At 36.5% G+C, this 18,384-nt stretch overlaps 2 protein-coding genes and 1 pseudogene across 2 annotated transcripts; all 3 read right to left on the bottom strand.

Moving 5' to 3' along the window:
- Window positions 1-2,363: 2,363 nt before the first annotated feature.
- Window positions 2,364-4,139, bottom strand: LOC110607463 (trans-resveratrol di-O-methyltransferase). The gene is made up of 2 exons (XM_021746581.2): window positions 3,372-4,139; window positions 2,364-2,803 (listed from the first exon to the last, which is right to left on the bottom strand). The coding sequence occupies exons 1-2, from the start codon at window positions 4,134-4,136 to the stop codon at window positions 2,477-2,479; spliced, it is 1,092 nt and encodes a 363-aa protein (XP_021602273.1). The 5' UTR covers window positions 4,137-4,139; the 3' UTR covers window positions 2,364-2,476.
- A 9,624-nt stretch (window positions 4,140-13,763) lies between these two features.
- On the bottom strand, window positions 13,764-15,498 carry LOC122721461 (annotated as a pseudogene).
- Window positions 15,499-16,547: 1,049 nt separating this feature from the next.
- LOC110607465 (probable O-methyltransferase 3) lies at window positions 16,548-17,931 on the bottom strand. Its single transcript, XM_021746584.2, has 2 exons — window positions 17,110-17,931; window positions 16,548-16,993 (listed from the first exon to the last, which is right to left on the bottom strand). Exons 1-2 carry the CDS (start codon window positions 17,872-17,874, stop codon window positions 16,694-16,696), a joined length of 1,065 nt encoding a protein of 354 aa, XP_021602276.1. The 5' UTR covers window positions 17,875-17,931; the 3' UTR covers window positions 16,548-16,693.
- Between the last annotated feature and the right edge of the window lie 453 nt (window positions 17,932-18,384).

Below are 18,384 nucleotides of genomic sequence, written 5' to 3'. Positions count from 1 at the left end.
CCATATCATATCATCATGTCATAACATATGAGGGCTAACGGATCATTCAACATTCATCCACATCAACAACATATTATGCAATGCAACATATTCGTGATTTCTAATGCATACAACCTAAAATATCTCATGGCATCCGTGATGCATGAACATGCTCAAAACTGATTTATTTATTTAAAAGCATAAGAGTCATTCCACTCACCTCTGGCTAGCTCTGACAGACACAGAAGCAGCTGAACTCACTGCTGGGGTCCTCGATTCCTCGGGTCCAAACCTACACAGGTGGACTCAAATGAGGGACCAACATACTATAACATAACTCTAAAAACATCCCCTAAAAACCCCCTAAAACATCTCAAAACATCCATGCAAGAACATGCAAAAGAAGGCTGGACAGGGCATTTTCGGCGGCAGGTTCGGCGGCCGAAAGTCCCTCCAGAGCCGAAAGTCAGGCAGGTTCGGCGGCACCTTCGGCGGCCGAAACTCCCAGACAGAGGCGAAACTCATGCATGTTCGGCGGCACTTTCGGCGGCCGAAACTCCCAGACAGAGACGAAAGTCTCCTTTCGGGGGCAAGCTTCGGCAGCCGAAGGCTGCCTCCACAAGAGTGTTCGGCGGCCGAAAGTCCCTTCGGTTGCCGAACCTGATTTCTCCCAAAGGGCAGAAACTTGGTTCAAACATGCACAAAGGCCTCAAACTCATACCATCATGCATTTAGCTCAACCAAAACATGCACACAAGCTCCTAGGGGTCTCAAACTAACTTAAACCCCAACTACAACACATAAACACAAGCATTGCAAGCCACATTGTTCATGAACATACATTTATACCCATAAACATAACTAAAACCTAAACATGCGTTCTACCCCTATGAACTTCATAAAACTTGCTTAAAACATAATATAAGCTAGAGATCGACTCTTACCTCTTGAAGATCGAGAGTAGAGGCGACCAAACTTGGGGTTGGGAGAGATTTGAGTTCTTGAACCTCAAAGCTCCAAAACTTTGCTCAAAAGCTCAAATCTTCAAAACAAAGTTAAAACAAGTGAAAAACTTGAAGGATCTAGAGGAAAAGCATCAAAGATCAGTGAGGGACGGCGGGAAGCTCACCTTGGCCGAAAATGGGGAAAAACTCGCCCGTTTTCGGCTAAGGGACCCTTTTATAGTGGCTGGCCAGGCCACGTTCGGGGGCCGAATGTGCCTCCGCATGCATGCCATGTTCGGCGGCCGAACTTGAGGTTCGGCAGCCGAACCTGGACTTCCCTCACTTATGCTTTCGAGGGCCTAAAGCACACCCGCAACGCATGCATGTTCGGCGGCCGAACTTGAGGTTCGGCGGCCGAACCTGAGCTTTCCTCCAAGATTATTTTTATTCAAAAACTCATTTCCTTTTCATTCAAAATCATCAAAAACATTAAAATATCTCATGAAAATATGATTTTACCCTTCTAGAGGTCTCCGACATCCGAGATTCCACCGGACGGTAGGAATTCCGATACCGGAGTCTAGCCGGGTATTACAAATCATAAACTCCACGATGCCAGATGCCAAGTGCCAAGTGCCAAGTGGGCTACATAAATTAAAATTTATTAATTATATAATAATTATATTTATTTTAAAATTACAATACATATTGAGATATTTTCTGACCGAAAAGGTAAATTAGCTAAAGCCTCACACTAAGCTTCCAATGGAAGAATTTTCTTCAGACTTTTTTTTTATAAAAAGTTTACTCTCCTTCATAAGCCTTATCTATAAACTAATCAAAGAAAGAGAAAGAAAGAAATATGACCAAACACCAACAGCCATAATGAGATAGCGAAATCTAACATCCATGATTGGTTTAAGTGGTGGGGATTGATTTATTATCTTTCATGTTATAATGTGAGACAAAAAAGTAGCTGAATCCAAGAGAAATTACTGTTATTATCTTTTATTGAGAATGTGATGGCAGATGATACTCACTTTTTCTTGAATATTTCTTTTTCTGATGCTGGTGGAGACAATGGGAAGAAAGCCAAGGAGTAGTGTTTGCTTGGTACTGATGAGATTGACGGAAAAAATTATTTTGTTGAAAAATATTTTTTTTTAATAAAAATTATGTTATATTAAAAATATTTTTTAAATACAAATTATTTTTTATAATTAAATGGAAGTTAATTATATTTTAATTTTTAGTTATTACACAACTAATATAATCTAAGCATTAATTAATTTTTAATGTAATGATATTTAAAGAAATAATATCATTAAAATTACAAGATGTCAAATTAAATATTATTAAAGTTAAACTAATAAAAAAAATGTATAATTACAAAATGACAATATTAACAAATTTTCATGAATTTTTATACATAACATACAACAAATCACACCCATCATCTTTATTCTCCAAGAAGTTCAGCATTGAAATCTTATTTCCTTATATAATACATGAAATCAAACAGCAATGTAAATTAATTATTAATTAATTGTTAATTAAGGATAAACCTCAATGAGAGCTCTGGAGCCTAACACATAATTTATCTTATAATTGCTAAATCCAGAATCAAAAAATAGCTTTGCCCACTCTTTTTCATTTCTCTCTTTACCAATTACACTACACATCATTTCCATGTCAAACAGTAGCTGTGCTTCAGTGATATTATCATCATCTTTAGTGCTATTCCATGTTTGGTTTCCCATCACCATGTCAATGATTATGACCTTCCCTGTCTGCTCCTCATTTTTATTTTTTCTAATTGTCTCTTTGCAATTCTTCAGTATCTTCACACATTCTTCATCGGGCCAATCGTGTAATATCCACTGTTCATAAATATTTTGTTCAATTCCATCAGCTAAATCAAACACTTTAATAATTATATAAAGCTTATATAAAAAAAATTAATTCAATTTATTCAATAATTAAAATTAAAAAAATTTATTTATTTTATAAAATTATTAAATAGTTTGATTTTAATTTTAAAACAAATTATATTATATATAAAAATTTACTATTTATTTAGTATATTATAAAAAAAATTTATTAGTTATCTTAATTTTAAAAAATATATTAAAAATTTATTGATATTTTAAAATATCTATTAATCCCTTATTAATTTTATCATTAAGTATTGTAAAAAATTTTAAAATACTATGATATGAAGAGATTAATTAATAATAAATTTTTTATAAAATTATAAGACTGACTAATAAATTTTTTTAAATAATAAAAATTAAATAGTAAAATATTTTAACAGTTAAAATAAAAAATTAATTAATTAATTAATTTTTTAAAATGTTAGTGATGTTGTATTTTTCAAAATTAAGAAACTAACTAATAAATTTTTCATAACAAATATAGTAAGTAGCAATTTTTTCAATAAATATATACCTTCAGTAAAATTGCATCTGCAGGAGGAACAGCCTTAAACATGTCTCCTGCAAGAAAATTGAGGTTCTTATTGCCTTCCAAATCAGTAACAACATGAGGGAGATCCAACACAGTACATTTCAAGTCCGGGAATGCATCAGAAATAGCCTTGGTCATATTCCCAGTGCCACCTGCAACATCCACCAGTGAATTCAGCCCTTGGAATACCTCCTTACACTTGACAACCACTGCCTTGCCAATCAGTGAGCTATCATTAGCCATGGCTCCATTAAACAAATTATTCACTCTAGCTTCATGGCTTGCATATTCCCAAAGTGGCTCTCCAAACACTGTCACAAATGGATTGGGCTCATCCTTTTGGAACCAAGTGCTCATGCAATTATATGTTTCTAAGAGAACTTGATCAAGCGCTATCAATACAAAGGAGCTGGTGCTTAAAGGGTTGTCCTTTAGGAGAAGACGAGAGGCTGGGGTAAGCAAATAGCCTTCTTGATCAGCAGTTTTCTGCAAAGTAAAGAAACCCATGTGAACAAGAAGACGCATAAGACGATAGAAATGGTGTGTTTTAGTGGGGTGGACTGGTAGAGCAGCAACTAGCTCAGAAAGAGTCATGGCTTTGCCATGGCTGTTAACAGCATCTGGTATGCCTAGTTGAACTGCACATTTTAGAGCCATGGACTTGAAAATGTGGAATGTATTATTCCATATATGAGTTTGAGCCTCAAGTAGCTCATCTACGGTTTCTCCGCCGACCAACTCCATCATTTGATATATTACGTATTTTAATTAATTTCTAACATTCAGTGCTCTTTATAAGCATAGAATGTTGGAAAGAAAATTGAAAAAAATGTATAATTTACCATTGTATAAAAGTTATTTTACCCTTAAATTTTAATTTTGTTATATTCACCCTTCAACTTTTAAATAATAAAATAATTTAATTTTTATAGTTTGTGATATTCACCGTTGAATTAAATTATTTAATAATTAAAAATTAAAAACTAATATATATATTCTCTCACTTTATAAAAATTAAATTATTTAAAATTTAAAAATTAAAAAAATAAATGGAATAAAAATAATATTGAGTGGATAAAATAACTTTTTATAAAAGGATGAGGAAAAATTATATATTTTATATTTCAACACAATTTTATATATGATCTTAAAGTAATAGCGACACTAAAAAACATATTCAGACCTGAAAATAATATAAGAGCGTAAAATTTGCTATTAAAGTCTAAACTTCTTATAATAATGAAAATGAATATAAATATTAAATAATTAAAATGATTCATTGTCCAGGAAAAAAAAGGAAGTCGGTGGCATGGAGCTTGTCAAAGAGAATCTTCATACTGAAGCCTTCGCTAATTGGACCAATGATCACTATTGGGATTATCTCTTTCTCCACCAACGAACCAAAATAATTTTGCCTTTTTGGAGATTCATTCAACATACCTCTTCAATTTAAATAATTAAATAAATACATTTGTCATTGTTCTCATGTATATAGTCAAAAGTAATAATTTATAGTTTACATCTGAGAGGAAGCGAGCTTGTGAAAGTCTCAGTGGGGAATCCGTCGCTTTTGGCGGTGGATATCTTTCTGTTTTCTTCCGTATATAGTTTATTTTTGTTTAGTTTATTTTTGTTTGATATTTGTGTTTTTCAGTTTTATGACTCGTTTTTTGAGTGGTTTTGTGGGTTAGGTCAGGGATGTGGTTTTTTAATCTGTTTTTTTTTTTTTGCTCCGAGTATGTCGTCTTATTCATTGGGTGTGGGTTGGTAAAGTTTAGAGGCGAACGACCGTTGATTTCTTAAAGTGGCTCCATAACTCTTATAGACTGAAAACGCCATGGATTGACTTTTTTATTCGATGATTGATGGCAATAAGTGTGATGTTTAGTTGATTTCATTGGGTGGTACTTCCTGTGGCAACGCTGGTCTTGGCATTCATTGATTGGCACAAGAATCCAATTTAGTGCACTAGTTTTTATGAAGATGAACAAAAGCAACACAACTGAAAGCTCTAGGAGGAAGCCTAAGAATTGAGGGCAAGGGCATGTAGGTGGACATTACCTGTAATAGAGTCTTGAAATTTAAGATTTTTGAGGGCTTGCGATTCAACAGATAGACAGATGTTGTGACTGCATCATTCCAGTGGTGTTTAGGTATATTAGTTCTAAGAAAAAGTGCTCCTGTAGTCTCCAAGATAAGGCAATTTTTCCTTTATGCGACTCCATTCTATTGGGAGTGTGTGAGCATGATGTCTCATAGTGAAGACCATATTAATGGAAATAGGTCTAGAATTTCTTACTTTGTAGCACGAGTAAAAAGTAAAGTGTCATCCGCAAATAAAACATCAAGAAGCGGAGGAACAATATGAGCCACCTTAATATTCTTAAAGAAGTCCTTGCTCATGTGCAGATAATAACAAATAGGAAAGAATTTGGAAAATAAAGAGAAATAAATAGGGAGATAGGGGTTCTCCCTATTGATAGAATACAATTTCAGCATATATATCATACTCTTATTATTTTTATGTTTCTTGGTGATCTTTCACAGAAAAACAAAAGAAAGGCGAATTTGATGAAAAGGGTGAAAAAGTGTTAAATATGACGTGACCAATAATTTGGGCAAACTTGCCAGCTGATCTTGCTTCACAAAACCAAGACTTGCCCAAATTCTCTAGCTGAAATGATTGCATTCCAATTAAAAGATTGGAACAATGGTTTGCCCAAACCACTGGGCAAATCAACAGTCTACGCTAAGACCTGACAGTGAGCGTAAAACTAATTCAAATTTAAAATAAAAAATTAGGTCTTCTCATTTAAAGCCGCGGGACATCACGCGATTCTCCCTCCTTTACCGCAACATAATATCCTCCTTAAATCAAGGAATCTTTTCCCAATGGAAACAAATTAAAGGAGCATCCCCCGACCAAAGCAATCAAGATCTCTTATTTTCGGAAGGATTAGAAAGGATTAGAAAGGATTCTGCTAGGGATCAACATCTATTTAATCTAGTTTTTTTGGACAGCCACAGATCATCTTCATCACCATCTCTTCTTATGTCGATTTCTTTTATCTTTCATTTGTATTTTCATTCACGCCATGCATATATGGCTAAACTCTTTGTTTCCAGTTGGAGATAAGTGAAATTTCAGTTTTTTCTTGAATTATGAGATCTAAACATTATTATTCATCTTTTGGTTTTCCAATATTTATGCAATTTCAGTTTTTAATATTATTATTGCTTTTTTATTTGATCATGTAACGACCCGGAAATCGGACCGCTACCGGCGCTAGGATCCAGATCGACTTAAGGTTGCCGGGACCCGTAGCAAGCCTACTATACAAATCCTCGTCCTTTTGGCTTATAGCCTCGTTCCTCTCACGAAGGGTCTCCACCATGGAGGACAACTACTTCAAAACTTCCTCACAGCGAACCTCAGCTGCAGCTACCCTCTCGTCGGATTCCTTCAGGACCCCTCGGGTGTGAGACAGCTCCGCCTCCAGGGATTTAGCATGTTCCTGCGCCTTAGAGGCCCTCACATCAGCCCTCTTGAGAGCCTCTAAGGCTGTATGTAGCTGGAGCCGGAGGGATTCAGAGTGCTCTCGAGTAGCCGTGAGATTGCCTCTGGCGTCGCTGGTGGCAGACAAGTTCTCCTCCAGACGTGCCTCCTCAATCCGGCGATTCACAGACTCCCGGAGAGAGTGGTCCGAGCATCCACCTCCATGAGGAGGCCCGTCACCTAGTACAAAAAGACAACCATCAGAAGAAAGAAACAAAGAAAGCCAGAAGGGAAACAGAAAGACGACTTACCATCAGAAGCATCCCCCTAATCATATCCCCGAGCTCCTTTCGAGGTCGAGATCGGAACACTGCTTGCTCCTTAGTAGAACTGGCTAGAAGACCAGTGAGGGCAAGCAGGCGTGGATCTGAAGCCTTCATAATGCCACCAAACATCTGCTCTTTGAGGATTTCGGCGACTACACTGGCCGGAGATTGGTGGGTAATGTCCTCCTCGTTCAGAATATCGTTGTCAGGAGCAGACAACAGAGATACTACGGGGACATCTTTTTCCTTTCCAATAGGGGGGAGGGCTGGAGCTGATCCTTTGGAAGCCCTGGACTTCTTCCGAGCAGGAGCTGGGGGAGATATTTCAGGAGGGGCTGGACGCTTGTCCCCGGTCTTCACTGTGGCGCCTCCGTCAACAGATCCAGATCCAGTCCCCACAGAGGCAGGGACATCCCCGATAGGGGCCTCCAGGACATCTCCCTCCACAAGAATAACCTCCGTCCTCTTCTCCGGAGCTTCCTCTTCAACAATGGGGGACTCAAACCTCCCCCTTAGCACCTCCGCGGGAGGAAGAACTGGATCCATCCTCACTTGCTCAATATCTTCCGCCTGCTCCGTAATGATTTGAGGAGCTTCCCTCACCTCCTCTATAGAAGCTTGATTGGACCTAGACTCCAAAGTAGGGTCAGGGACCAAGATCGACCTGCCACGACTAGATGGCCGAGAGGATTTGGTACCACGGGAGCTCAGTTTAGGGTCTCGAGAGGAAGCTTTGGCAGGAGGATGGCTAATCGTCCTAGAGGAAATAACTTGAGCCACCTCTTCAGTGGCTTCAGACACGCGACGTCCAGCTCGGAGGGCATCCAACGCGGCATTCATGCTCTCCCGAACAAAACTAAGTTCTTCGGGGGCTTGATTTGATCCATCTTGGCGTCAGAAGCTGCAAAAAACACAAAACCAGAAAGGGTTAGCATACTTTCCAGTACCAGTCACAAAGGAAAAAGAACTGCTAGACCAAGCGCAATACCCGCATCTCGGATATCCCTAAGGTTAGACGCAAACATACACTTCTCGACGTCATACTTCTTATCAACAGAAGTCAGTCAAAGGAATTCCACCTTGTAATACCCGGCTCGAGTCCGGCATCGGCATTCCTGTCGTCCGATGGAATCTCGGGTGTCGGAACCCTCGAGAAGGGTAATACAGAGGTTTTCCAAGGCAGTTTCACTTGTTTTTTTATGTAACAGCCCGGACGTGATCCCCGGCACTGTTACCGTTCACGGCCCGGACGTGATCCCCGGCCCCGTGAACAGCTCTTAACATCCCTTCACCCTCACGGGTTCCAGGCAGGATTTGTCCCCTTGGTTCGCGGGACTCTAACCCGTTCTTCCCAAGTGGATTTGGCCCAATTCCTTCCTCTGGGAATTAGGTCGCCTCCCCCACTGCTCGAACCCTTGACCTCCCACTTTAAGGGAATAGTCTGGTGAGAGTGAGTACCAGTTGTTCCAATAGCGACCTAATTCCCAGAGGAAGGAATTGGGCCAAATCCACTTGGGAAGAACGGGTTAGAGTCCCGCGAACCAAGGGGACAAATCCTGCCTGGAACCCGTGAGGGTGAAGGGATGTTAAGAGCTGTTCACGGGGCCGGGGATCACGTCCGGGCCGTGAACGGTAACAGTGCCGGGGATCACGTCCGGGCTGTTACATAAAAAGGCGCCTTTTTTATGTAACAGCCCGGCCTTCCTCTAGGTCCGGCACTGTTACCGCTCACGGCCCAGGGCTATCCCTCGCCTGGCCTCTTGCCACCTCGGGCTTTCCACTGGCGTCGTGAGCAGCTCTTAACATCCATTCACCCTCACGGGTTCCTGGCAGGATTTGTCCCCTTGGGTTCTCGTCAAACGCATGCTTCCCCAAGTGGATTTGGCCCAAATTTCCCTTAGGAAATTAGGTCGCCTCCCCCACTGCTCGAACCCTTGACCTCCCACTTTAAGGGAATAGTCTGGTGAGAGTGAGTACCAATTGTGCCGGGCTCGAGTCCGGCATCGGCATTCCTGTCGTCCGGTGGAATCTCGGGTGTCGGAACCCTCGAGAAGGGTACTGCATATGTTTTCCAAGGTATGTTCACTAGTTTTCATGTTTTCATGTGTTAAAAGACTTGAGTTTTGAAAGAAAAGCAATAAGGGAGCAATGCAAAGGTTCGGCCGCCGAAGGTCACTTTCGGCCGCCGAACATTGCATGGTTGCGGCTTCACGTTCGGCTGCCGAAGGTGGTCTGGCCAGCCACCTATAAAAGGGCCAAGGGTCGGTGGAAGGAGGTTATTTTTCCTCCACTTGCAGCCAGAGGTGAGTTCCAGCCTCTCCTATGTTGACTTTCATGTTTTCCATGATTTTCATCAAATCTTTCAAGAGTTTTAAGAGTTTTGGTGACTTATGAAGGTTTTGAGCAAAAGAACCAAGTTTTGAAGCTTGGAGCTTTGGAAGAGCTTTTCTTCATATCTCCACGTTAGGATCCTTCATCCTCAAGTTGTGTAGAGGTAAGTGAAGATCCTGAGCTTCTTTGATGATTGTGAAAGGTTTTATGAAGTTTGTATGGGTAGTATGCATGTTTAGGTGTAGGTGAGGTTTTTGGTGATTTGTGGTGTTCAAACATGTTTAAGTGATATGTGCTATGTTTGTTTGGGGTTTTAGGGTAGGTTTAGACCCCTTTGTGCATATATATGTGTATATGCTAGTTGGGAGTAGTTGATATGCATGTTTGTAGGTTTTTGGGCAAAGTTTGCATGAAACAGAGCAGGGTTCTGCCCTTCGGGCAAAACCAGGTTCGGCCGCCGAAGGAAGGTTCGGCCGCCGAACCCCTTGTGGAGGCAGTTCGGCTGCCAAAGGTTTCCCCCGAAAGCTAGGCTTTCGGTTTAGCAAGGGACTTTCGGCCGCCGAAAGAGGGAGTTCGGCCGCCGAAAGGATGTGAGTTTCGTCTCTGGACGAGACCTTCGGCCGCCGAAGGTGCCGCCGAACATGCATGAGTTTCGTCTCTGGAGTGGGGTTTCGGCCGCCGAACCTGCCGCCGAAAGTGCCCTGTCCAGCTTTCTTTTGCATGTTTTATGTGATGGTTTTAGGATTGTTTAGAGGGGTTTTGGGGAGTTGCTGAGAGTTATTCGTGAGTGAGTTTGGTCCCTCATTTAAGTCCACCTGTGTAGGTACGGACCAGAGGAATCAGGGAAGTCAGCAGTGAGTCCAGTGTCAGAACCTGCAGAGTCAGTTCAGAGATAACTAAAGGTGAGTGGAATTGAACTTAATGTTTTAAGATGAGAACTGAATATTTTATCATGCTTCATGCATCATGAAAATGCTCTAGGGTGAGTGCATTAGTGTACACAAAGATGATGCATTGCATTTATCCTTGTACTTGGCACTGCTCCTTGTACATTGTTTCTATGAGATGGCACGGACTTCGTGAGGATTCATTAGCCCTCAGAGGAAAGACCTGGAACAGCCCTACGGGGACCAGGCACACAAAGACCTAGAACAGCCCTACGGGGACCAGGCACATGGTACTCCGGTACCCCAGATGAGATAGAGGGAGTTTTGATTCGTCCGGCCGAGGTGATGTGATTATGTGTTGCATTCCATGAGAGCATGTTTTATCACCTGTTTATTTGATTACTATTCTACTCACTGGGCTATAGTAGCTCATCCCTCTCCCCTAACTCCAGTTGTGCAGGTTCAGAGGTCAGAGACAGGTCAGCAGGGTACAGGAAGAGTACAGAGTCTTGTAATAGCTAGTGTGGACATGTAAATGTAAAGAGATAGTGTATATGTACAGTGTCTCGCATAGTGCTTGACTTAGAAGAGTTGTAATCCCTTTGTGGAGTTACATGATCAGTTTATATATGTTTCTTGATTGTTGTATGTTTATGAGCAAAACCAGGCTTAACATTCTGAGATTGATCCGCCTAGAGCCATGAGGAGCTCTAGTAGGGATTAGTAGAGAACAGAGAGAGTGCATGCACAGGTTAAGCCTTGGAATGAAGAAAAGTTTTATGTTTTTACAGAAATGTATGATCATGTATGGGATTTCACAGGTATACAGACAGAATAGCAGGCTTACTACGGGTCCCGGCGACCTTAAGTCGATCTGGATCCTAGTGCCGGTGGCAGTTCGGTTTCCGGGCTGTTACAGATTGGTATCAGAGCCCTAGGTTCACATGGTCGGACCTATAGAGAGAGAGTTGGGCTCCTAGAGAGGTTTAGCAGGTCAAGCACCATAGGAAAAACATGTCCACTAGGATAGGATGTCAGTCCTGTCGCTATATGCCGATGTGCAATGCCATGAGTTATGCATGTGCATTTGTTTGATGTGTTGCTGATGTGTTATGTGATGTTGTTTTCCAGAGAGTGACGATGCGAGGAACTCGTCGATCCGCGAGATTGACTGGAGTCCCACCTGTAAGTGAGGGTACAGCTGCTCGTCCACCTGCCTTGCCAAGGGCAAGATCTCACAGGTCAAGCAGGGAAGGAACGTCACGAGACCCTAGAAGGTCTTCTGACGAGAGCAAGAGAGGAGTAAGCAGAGGGGGAAGGTCAGTAGAAGAAAGAGGTGTGATGGAAGAGGATCAGAGTAGAGATGTAAGCATGGGTGTAGGAAGGTCAGAAGAAGGTATGGGGGAGTCCCAGGGAGGCGTTCAGGCCTCGGGGTTTGGCTATCCACCCTTTCCTCAGGGCCCAGAGTATCCGATGGGAGGCACGTCGGATTACTCCAGCTTTGCCCCATATCCACCCTACATGCCATATATGCCCTATCCTTCCTTTTATCCACCATATCACATGTATCCACCCCCACCTGTTCATCCAAGTCCAGTACAACCTGACGTGAGGGAACCAGTTCCTCCACCACCACCTCCTGAACCAGTAGCCCCTGTTGTAGAAGCACAGCAACCCAGTTCTTCAGGGGGAAGTAAGGTGAAGATGACCAAGTACTTAAAGTTGGATGCTCCTAAATTCAATACAGGAGATGATCCCTTTGAGTATCTCAGTGCAGTCAGAATGATAACAAGTGAGATATTTGTTTTTATCTTTTATTGAGAATGTGATGGCAGATGATACTCACTTTTTCTTGAATATTTCTTTTTCTGATGCTAGTGGAGACAACGGGAAGAAAGCCCACGTGTAGTGTTTGCTTGGTATACGGAATATATATATATATATATATTATAACACTATTTTAGATATTATAGAAAGAGATATTTGTAAAAAATTATTTTATTATTGTTATGACTGAACATATTAATTTTTTTTTTAATTTTTAATACTCTCTAATTATTTTATTTAAATAAATATTTTATCTTGACAACAGTTTATGTAATAATACCAACCAGAACTGTGTAAAAATAATGAATGTTTAATTGGGGACATGTTTGTTAATTAGAAACATTGAAGCCGTGAAGATGTAATTCCCTACCAAGCTTCCTCTTTATTAATAAGAATTTTTAGCTACCGAAAATATTTCAAGCTTATTTAGCTTAAATATATTAAATTAATTTAACAAAATACCCTTAAAATAATTTAAAAATAAAATTTCATTTAAACTTGTAAAATTAATCCAAAATATTACTCAATATAATATTAAAAAATATTATTATGTATATTTTTTATTAATGATCTATTCATTTTAATTCGGCTGTATATAACATTTCAATAAAATAATTGACAATATTAACTAAAATCATGGTAGCTCTGATTATTAAATTTAAAATAATAATAACCTATTGAAATGAGTATACATGACATAAACTGTTGTTAAAACTGACCTTGATAACTATTATTTTAGGTAGAAGAAATCATTTTTCAAGTTTTAAAATTTTTATTAAAATTTCTATATATAAATTTCTTAAAATAATTTATTTTTAAATTAAAATCATACAATAAAAACTAAGTTATTTTATTGTAAAATTAATATTTTTCATATAAAATATGTTTCGTAAAAAATATTTTCTAAATACAAATTATTTTTTATAAACAAATGGATACTAATTATATTTACCACCCAAAATAGTAATAGTAATTTGGGATAATTTAATTTACATTTAAAAAAACCTAGCATTTGAATTCCCACGTAAAAAATTTTACGAGTAATGAAAGTTTTGCACATGTTAATATATAAAATCAGAAAGTTTGGAGAGTATTTAACAATTTCTTATCAATTTGTTAAATTAATTTCAATTTGATAAACAAAATTTAATTAAGCATATTTAAAAAGTTTAGTTTAAAATCTTCCTTTGCTAAATAACTTATTTTTATTAAAAATTCATAAAGTTTAAATACTTTTTATATGATTGTACGATTATAATTTTTCACATTTTGTATATTAAAATAATTTTTTTTTAAACTAAAATTATATAATAAAAAATAAATTATTTTATTGAAAAATATTTTCCATAAAAAATATGTTCTACGGAAAATATTTTCTAAATACAAGTTCTTTTTTATAAATAAATGAAAGTTAATTATATTTTAATTTTTTAGTTATTACACAACTAATATAATCTAACCATTAATTAAAAATGTAATGATATTTAAAAAAATAATATCATTAAAATTACAAAATGATAATATTAACTCTTATTTCCTTATATAATACATGAAATCAAGCAGCAATGTAAATTAATTATTAATTAATTGTTAATTAAGGATAAACCTCAATGAGAGCTCTGGAGCCTAACACATAATTTATTTTATAATTGCTAAATCCAGCAACAAAAAATAGTTTTGCCCACTCTTTTTCATTTCTCTCTTTACCAATGACACCACACATCATTTCCATGTCAAACAGTAGCTGTGCTTCTGTGATATTATCATCATCTTTAGTGCTATTCCATGTTTGGTTTCCCATCACCATGTCAATGATTATGACCTTCCCTGTCTGCTCCTCATTTTTATTTTTTCTAATTGTCTCTTTGCAATTCTTCAGTATCTTCACACATTCTTCGTCGGGCCAATCGTGTAATATCCACTGTTCATAAATATTTTGTTCAATTCCATCAGCTAAATCAAACACTTTAATAATTATATAAAGCTTATATAAAAAAAAATTAATTCAATTTATTCAATAGTTAAAATTAAAAAATTTTATTTATTTTATAAAATTATTAAATAGTTTGATTTTAATCTTAAAACAAATTATATTATATATAAAAATTTACTATTTATTTAGTATATTATAAAAACATTTATTAGTTGATTTTTTAATTTTAAAAATTTATTAATATTTTAAAATATTTATTAATCTCCCACTAATTTTATTATTAAGTATCATAAAAAATTTTAAAATACTATGATCAGGAAAGATTAATTAAGAGTAAATTTTTTATAAAAGTAAGAGATGGACTAATATATTTTTTTAAAAAAGTAAAATATTTAGCCGTTAAAATTAATGGATAAACTATTTAGAAATTTTTTTAAAATATTAGTGATATTTTAATATATTTTTCAAAATTAATAAATTAACTAATAAATTTTTTTAAATATAAAAATCAAATAGTAATTTTTCAAATTAATATATACCTTCAGTAAAATTGCATCTGCAGGAGGAACAGCCTTAAACATGTCTCCTGCAAGAAAATTGAGGTTCTTATTGCCTTCCAAATCAGTAACAACATGAGGGAGATCCAACACAGTACATTTCAAGTCCGGGAATGCATCAGAAATAGCCTTGGCCATATTCCCAGTGCCACCTGCAACATCCACCAGTGAATTCAGCCCTTGGAATACCTCCTTACACTTGACAACCACCGCCTTGCCAATCAGTGAGCTATCATTAGCCATGGCTCCATTAACCAAATTATTCACTCTAGCTTCATGGCTTGCATATTCCCAAAGTTGCTCTCCAAACACTGTCACAAATGGATTGGGCTCATCCTTTTGGAACCAAGTGCTCATGCAATTATATGTTTCTAAGAGAACTTGATCAAGCACCAGCAATACAAAGGAGCTGGTGCTTAAAGGGTTGTCCTTTAGGAGAAGACGAGAGGCTGGGGTAAGCAAATAGCCTTCTTGATCAGCAGTTTTCTGCAAAGTAAAGAAACCCATGTGAACAAGAAGACGCATAAGACGATAGAAATGGTGTGTTTTAGTGGGGTGGACTGGTAGAGCAGTAGCTCTCAGAAAAAGTCATGGCTGTTAACAGCATCTGGTATGCCTAGTTGAACTGCACATTTTAGAGCCATGGACTTGAAAATGTGGAATGTATTATTCCATATATGAGTTTGAGCCTCAAGTAGTTCATCTATGGTTTCTCCGCCGACCAACTCCATTTGATATATTACGTTTTTTAATTAATCTCTAACATCCAGTGCTATTTATAAGCATAGCATGTTGGAATGAAAATTGACAAACGGCATAATTTACTCCTTCAACTTAAATAAAATAACTTAATTCTTTCAATATGTGATATTTACGTCCTATTATATTATAAATTTAAATTATTTAATAATTAAAAATTAAAAAATTAATATGTATATTTTTTTATAAGATTAAATTATTCAAAATTTAAAAATTAAAAAAGTAAATAGAATAAAAATAACATTAAATGGTTAAAATAACTTTTTATAAAAATATGACAAGGAAAATTATGTCTTTTATATTTTATACATAATCTTAAAGTAATAGTGACACTAAAAAACATATTCAGATCTTAAAATAATATAAGAGTATGTAAAATTTGCTATTAAAGTATAAATTTCTTATAATAATGAAGATGAATATAAATATTAAATAATTAAAATGATTCATTGTCCAGGAAAATTAAAAAAAAAAAAAGGAAGTCGGTGCCATTGAGCTTGTCAAAGAGAACTTCATACTGAAGTCTTAGCTAATTGGACCAATGATCACTGTTGGGATTCTCTTTCTCCACCAACGAACCAAAATAATTTAGCCTTTTTGGAGATTCATTCAACATACCTCTTCAATTTAAATAATTAAATAAATACATTTGTCATTGTTCTCATGTATATAGTCAAAAGTAATAATTTATATTTAGTAAAATTCTAATAAAATAAAATGTTTAATATTTTTTATCATATAAAATATGTATATTTATTTTACTTATATTTATATTATTAAAATAAGTCACATTTATTATTTTCAATCAATCCTATATTTAGTAACAATAAAGGAATAGGAAGGAAACCATTTTTAAAAATAAAATTAGATAAACTATATGATAAACATGATTCCACTAATGATAATTACATATATTAATTAGATCTATAAGATGAATAAGTAGTTTATTAAATTTATATATTCCACTATGATAAATAATTTATTTTAATTATATTACTCGTTATTCATATTGAGTTCTATAGAAATTAAATAAATTCATGTCTAGAATGGAAAAAAAATATTATTAAAATAAATACAATAAATCAAACAACATATTTCACATCAACCGAGAAAAGAAAACATCACAGAGACATAAAATGTAAATTGAAAATAAAGATAAGATTAATGAAGCTTGATAATTAAACTAAACTAAGGATAAACTTCAATGATGGATCTTAAACCCAGCACGGGGTTTATCTTATGATAACTAAAACCAGCATCAGAAAAGAGTTTTGCCCATTCTTTTTCATTTCTCTCTCGACCAGTCACTAAGACCATCATCAGCATATCAAACGAGAGTTGTGTTTCAGTGGAGTCATCATCTCTATTATGGCTCCCCACTATCATGTCTATGATAATCAGCTTCCCTCCTTTTCTGCCTTTAATGGCTTCTTTACATCTCTTCAGTATCTTCACACATTCTTCGTCATTCCAGCTATGCAAAATCCACTGCTCATCATTTACCCATTAAAAATAATAGAAAAAAAAATATATTAATTTAGTTATCGAATGACAAAAGCTATTGGTTAGCCTCCAACAACAAAGAAAATAGAGGGTTAGGTTACCTTGAGTAAAATTGCATCGGAAGGAGGAATTTCTTCGAACATGTCGCCTCCAATATATTCCAAGTTTTGAGTGCCTTCCAGATCAGCCACAACATGTGGGAGATCAAACACAGTGCAATCCAAGTCAGGGAAAGCTTTAGCTATGGCTATGGCCACAGTCCCTGTTCCACCACCAACATCAACCAATGACTTCAACCCCTCGAAAACACCCTTGCATTCATTGATCAGCACTCGCGTAATCAGCCTAGCATCACTAGCCATTGCTTTGTTAAAGAAATTGTTGAGATTCGGTTCATGTCCACAATACTCCCAAAATGTTTTCGCATGAGCTGTATCAAATGGGGTAACATCATCGTTTAGGAACCAAGTGCTCATATAATGCCATGGTCCTGTTAAAATAGGATCAAGCATGGCAATCAAGAATGGTGTCACGCTCAAGGGGTTGTCCTTGAGGAGGAGCTGAGATGCATTGGTGAGAACGTACCCTTCTTCTTCATCATCATTTTCACTGATTTTTGCTCGAGCAAAGAAGCCAGAGTGAACCAAAATGCGCATTAGGCGAGGGATACAGCGAGCTTTGGCTGGGTGGACAGGTAAAGTAGAAATGATTTGAGAAAGGGAGATGGGTTTGCCATGGCGGTGGATTACATCTGGGATTCCTAATTGAACTGCACATTTAAGGGACATGGAGTTGATGAAGTTGAAGATGTGATTCCATACATGTGCTTGAGCTTCAAGAAGCTCAGCATCACCCAAATTAATCATCTTGAAGGTTTTTGTAATAAGTTTGCTATGGTAGATATGCAATACTGAGTAGGCTATATATAGAATGACGCTGGTTTCGAGATGGAGCCTGGACTATGTTTTTAAAATCAAAATAATTTGGCTTTTGTGAAGATTTGTCAAACATACCTCTTCATTTTAAATAATTAAATACATATATATGTCATTCTTCTCATACATATGTATTTAAAAGTATTAATTTATAATCGATTAAGTTTTAATAAAATAAAATCTTTAATATTTTTTCATATAAAATATGTTTATTTCATTTTAATTATATTTATATAATTGAATTAATAGGTCACTTTTATAACTACTTGGATGTAGCCACTTGGGTTTATTTGTGTTTTTTTTTTTAATAAAAAAATATTATTAATGAGTTTCATGTAAACTTTAATAAGATAGTGTCACTAATCCCAAATTCAGCAAAATTAAAAGAAAAGCATCAATTTAGGCATGAAAAAGCTAAAAGAAAAAAACTTAGAAATCCTG

This window comes from Manihot esculenta, chromosome 13 (assembly GCF_001659605.2).
Source record: "Manihot esculenta cultivar AM560-2 chromosome 13, M.esculenta_v8, whole genome shotgun sequence".
NCBI classification, from domain to species: domain Eukaryota; kingdom Viridiplantae; phylum Streptophyta; class Magnoliopsida; order Malpighiales; family Euphorbiaceae; genus Manihot; species Manihot esculenta.
This window is presented reverse-complemented; position numbering and strand designations above follow the sequence as displayed.